Source organism: Neocloeon triangulifer, unplaced genomic scaffold, assembly GCF_031216515.1.
Source record: "Neocloeon triangulifer isolate White Clay Creek 2 clone unplaced genomic scaffold, ASM3121651v1 ptg000003l, whole genome shotgun sequence".
Taxonomy (NCBI): Eukaryota; Metazoa; Arthropoda; class Insecta; order Ephemeroptera; family Baetidae; genus Neocloeon; species Neocloeon triangulifer.
In genome coordinates, this window is record NW_026775546.1 from 4,870,238 (window position 1) to 4,874,326 (window position 4,089).

Consider the following 4,089-nt stretch of genomic DNA (forward strand, 5'->3'; position numbering starts at 1 on the left):
AACTTGCGTGACACATTTTCTGCACTTTTTACCGTTTTTGCCCTTTTTTGAGAAATTAATACTTCTCGGAAAGTAATGGAAGGAGAGTAAATAATCATTATTTTCCCTTTCAAAAGAAAATCTAATCAAACAGGCTCATTTTATTGTTGCTTTTCCTCAGAATTTACAAAGAGCAAAAAACGCATATTAAATTTTATGTTTTTATGTTTGCTTGACGTACAATGAGAAAAGCAAGATAATTATTTTCATATCCTTTTGAATATTTAATTAATCTCGCAATAGCAGTAAGTAAAAATGAAGGATAAACAAGCAAAAAGTGAGACGAGAAGCCGAACGAACGTGACTCGCGAATGCCTCAGCTTTCCAGGAAGGGAAGACCATGCCGCGTGTTCTTTTTCTGCAAACAAATTCTCATGGGCTTGTTTGGCAAAGATCAACAAAAACAAAGCGGCACGCGTTTTAATTAAAAAGACGGCCCAGCATAGGTAAAATTATAAAGGATTTTTTTTATTCGTCGCCCGAATACTTGAAAAGCATCTTTTGCTCCTCGGGATACACAATCGGATCTCTTTCCTCTCCACTCGAGTCTGTGTGTTTGTGGGGCAGTGTAACAAAAGCGTTCGGGGGTAGCGGGGGGTTGGTCTCGCTCATTGTCACGCACTCGGCAAAGAGAAACTCGCCCCTCGCCTCAATGAGCGAAAAGGGGGCTCACGAAACCGCGGGGAGGGAACCCCATTGTCGGCCGGGGCGCGGGGCGGGGTGTGAACGGGGCTGGCTCGCCAATCGTGCGGTCAGGCCCCCGGCCCCAGCCCCCGAAGCACGACACGAGCGAGTGCATTCATTATTTGGGCCTTGGCCGCGTCGCAGAGAATATGTGCACCATGTCCACGGCCGCAGCGCCTTCCGGCAGCATCTTCAGACCGTGGGACGAGAGGCAACCGTCCAGCACAAGTCGGACAAGGAACAGATCTCGAAGTGCGTCCAGGACACAGAGGAGTAACCCTTCGGAAGCATCCGAGGACAGTTCGACGGAAGCTGCACCCCTCAGAGCAGAAAACGGAATTCAAAGTATGATTTTGTTTTATTTTTCTTGGCATTTTATATTATTTGCTTATACAAATACTAAATGAAGAGTTATGAATTCCGTTATTTTTTGTTTTTAATAATTTATTTTCACAATATTGAAAATAACAAATTTTGAATAAATTTCAATGCAAGAAAAAAAAACGAAAAATATTTGGTGACAACGGAAATATGAGACCAGTCAATTTTGGAATATAAAATATAATCAAATCATGTTATTTAAATACATTTGTTTTTAATGATTGCGATTCTTGTAAATAAATCTAGACTAAATTTTTTTTTATAGTATTGTATAATATTTTTCTTATATTTATTTTCAGTGTAAATACCAAAAATTTTCAATTCTCAAATACTCAATTTTGCATCGGTCATTTTAATTTTCTAGGCGTGTTCTTTGTATTTACACCAAAAATTTTGCCTCTCTAGCTTCTTGTTCAACTTTTCTTGTGAGTCTTTTTTAACATCAGAATAGTTTGGAATTGCGTCTACTGCTTCTACTTCAACGTCAATTAAAAGTTTTTCTTTCTACAAAATTTCTTCCAGGCCCTGTTTTGAGCTCGTCGCCCTTATCGTTGCCTTCGGCCGCCGACCTGTACGCAGAGTTGAGCCGCGCAGATTTGGCTCGTCTGGGGTTAGTCTGTCCCGCCGATCTCGCCCGGCTGCGGGCGCGCAAGCAAAGACCCAAAAAGTACCGCTGCCCGCACTGCAACGTCGCCTTCAGCAACAACGGCCAACTCAGGGGACACATTCGAATACACACAGGTTAGAAAAAGTTCAATTCAAAAAACACCCTTAATCTTATAATTAAATTGAAAGTATTCTGATTAAAAATGAATGGGTCCATCAAAATTTAATCCATGGAAAATATAAAATAGATGCAATTTATTATTAATTATTATAAAATTCAAAAGTAATTTTAATAAAGTATCACAAAATTTTGTTTTGCAAGTATTTTCACATACAAAAAGTTTTCGAGGCTCACTTTTTCTAAATATTTTCATTTTTCTTCTGCGGAGACATGATTAAATTCCAAGCCGCCGTTTCTAACAAGGACTTTCTTTCATCTTCAATCATACACCTTTTTTTCTGAAAACAATTTAAAATAAAACGTTCGTTACATTTTTCCACTCCCATGAAGCTCTTTCATTTGCATGCAATGTTTTGTTATAATATTAAAAAGAAAGGTTACGTATGCGCGCACCAAGTTGCAGAGAAAAAGAGTCGTATTTTATTTCTAGGAAATGCTGCATTTTAATGGCGTGGAAGAAATAGTGAGAGAGAAAGTCACACACACTCTCCTGCTCGCTTTTTATTCTTTTTCTCTCTATAACCAGCAGCTCTTGCCACTGAGAGAACATAAATAATTCCGTAAAGAGCTGCTCCTTTTTAAACTAAACCGTCTAAAATGTACACCGTTGCAAAAAATTCCCACGAGTTGGTTAGCTTGTTAAGTCGGCATTTAAAAATAAAAAAGCGCAAGACAGTAGTTTGAACTTCAGCTTTAATTAAACACGGGGAGATTAAATGTACTGATGTAATACGGAGAAAGAAAATATAATTAAAAGCATCAAGCAATAAATTACGAGTGCATATTAAAATTTAAATGAAATATGCGACTTGTCTTGAAAGAGGATATAAAACACCCGAGAGAAAATTATATAATCCTGAAAAAGCAGCATCCCATTCTTTTTCAGCTAATTAGTGCTAAATTAACAAGACGGGAGCAGTTCGATGTAACATAAAAGATTCCAATTTCGCAAGGGCGAATTTCATCGTCAGGCAAAATAAACGAAAAGAGAGCTCCTTTTCCCTCTTTCTTCGTTTCGCATTGTGCGACGGAAAAATACTTCCCTCTGCTGTATATATCTTTTTTTTTCTTTTTCTGCAGTGCGTTTTGTGCGCGCGCGACTAGAGGGAAAGAGACCGTCGACTTTTCTTTGTGCAGCACAGCATTTTGTCCTCTCTCAGTTAAAATCAATCATCCCTTATTCCAGCCTGTTACATTATATCAGCAGCTCTATATATAGCGCGCCTTTCAAGAGGGCACTTTTGTCCGCGCGCCTTTTAAACAGTGTAATATTTATTGCTTCAAGACTGCTCTTTGATGATCGGTTGGGATGAGGATGATTTATTAGCGAAATCGTAACGAATTCAAGAAAAATATCACAAAGGAAAAAGTGCTCAATTTTAAGGGTGACAAAATTTATTTGATTATATATTTTTGTACAACTTCATTTTCATTTTATATCCTCTGAATGAATGGAGAATTGAATCTTCAAAGAACTTATGGAAAACACTTGAAAAATATTGACTTGAAATTAAAATGATTAGCAAAAAAGATAAAATCAAGCAAACAGATAAATAATTATATTTATTTATAAATTATTTTGTATTTTTTTTTTTTTGATATTTGTAAATATAAAATTAATTTGTCCAATTATTAATAATAATTGTGTTTTTTTTTTTTTAATTATAGGAGAGCGTCCATTCCAATGTCCTCATGAAGGCTGCGGAAAGGCCTTCACGCGCAACGAAGAATTGACGCGCCACCGACGCATCCACTCTGGCGTTCGGCCCTACCCTTGCCAAACCTGCGGAAAACGTTTTGGCCGCAAGGACCACCTGAAGAAGCACGCCCGCACCCATCAAAAGGCTCTGCAGCAGGCGGCCGCGCACCACTCGCTGGCCGCTGCCCTTTTCCCTCCAGGATTGCTACTTCCACCACCCTTTTTTGCGGCCCAGCCATCGCCCCTTGGCTTTTGCTAGTTCACCTGACCAATTATTTGGAACAAAAAAAATTATTGCTCAAATGAAGAAAATTGAAGTGCCTGAAAATGTGCCACGGTTTGTATATTTTTATAAAGGAATTATTGTACAAAAGTGTTTATAAAAAATTTAATAAATAAAATATATTGTCTTGACATCATCAAGATATGATTTGTGATAACGAGAGGAAACATATTTTAATAAACTTTTTCAACTTACAAAAGTAAAGAAGATTTTTAT

The 4,089-nt window shown here is 37.7% G+C and overlaps 1 protein-coding gene across 1 annotated transcript; it reads left to right on the forward strand.

Moving 5' to 3' along the window:
* Positions 1 to 881: 881 nt before the first annotated feature.
* LOC132205701 (zinc finger protein 764-like) lies at positions 882 to 3,849 on the forward strand. The gene is made up of 3 exons (XM_059634951.1): positions 882 to 1,068; positions 1,627 to 1,845; positions 3,560 to 3,849. The coding sequence occupies exons 1-3, from the start codon at positions 882 to 884 to the stop codon at positions 3,847 to 3,849; spliced, it is 696 nt and encodes a 231-aa protein (XP_059490934.1).
* Positions 3,850 to 4,089: the final 240 nt, after the last annotated feature.

Excerpts from the sequence above, each read along its gene's own strand:
- LOC132205701 (XM_059634951.1), top strand. The coding sequence starts at position 882 with ATGTCCACGGCCGCAGCGCCTTCCGGCAGCATCTTCAGACCGTGGGAC. Across the intron at positions 1,069-1,626 it reads AGCAGAAAACGGAATTCAAA|GCCCTGTTTTGAGCTCGTCG; the intron begins GTATGATTTTGT and ends AATTTCTTCCAG. Across the intron at positions 1,846-3,559 it reads ACACATTCGAATACACACAG|GAGAGCGTCCATTCCAATGT; the intron begins GTTAGAAAAAGT and ends TTTTAATTATAG.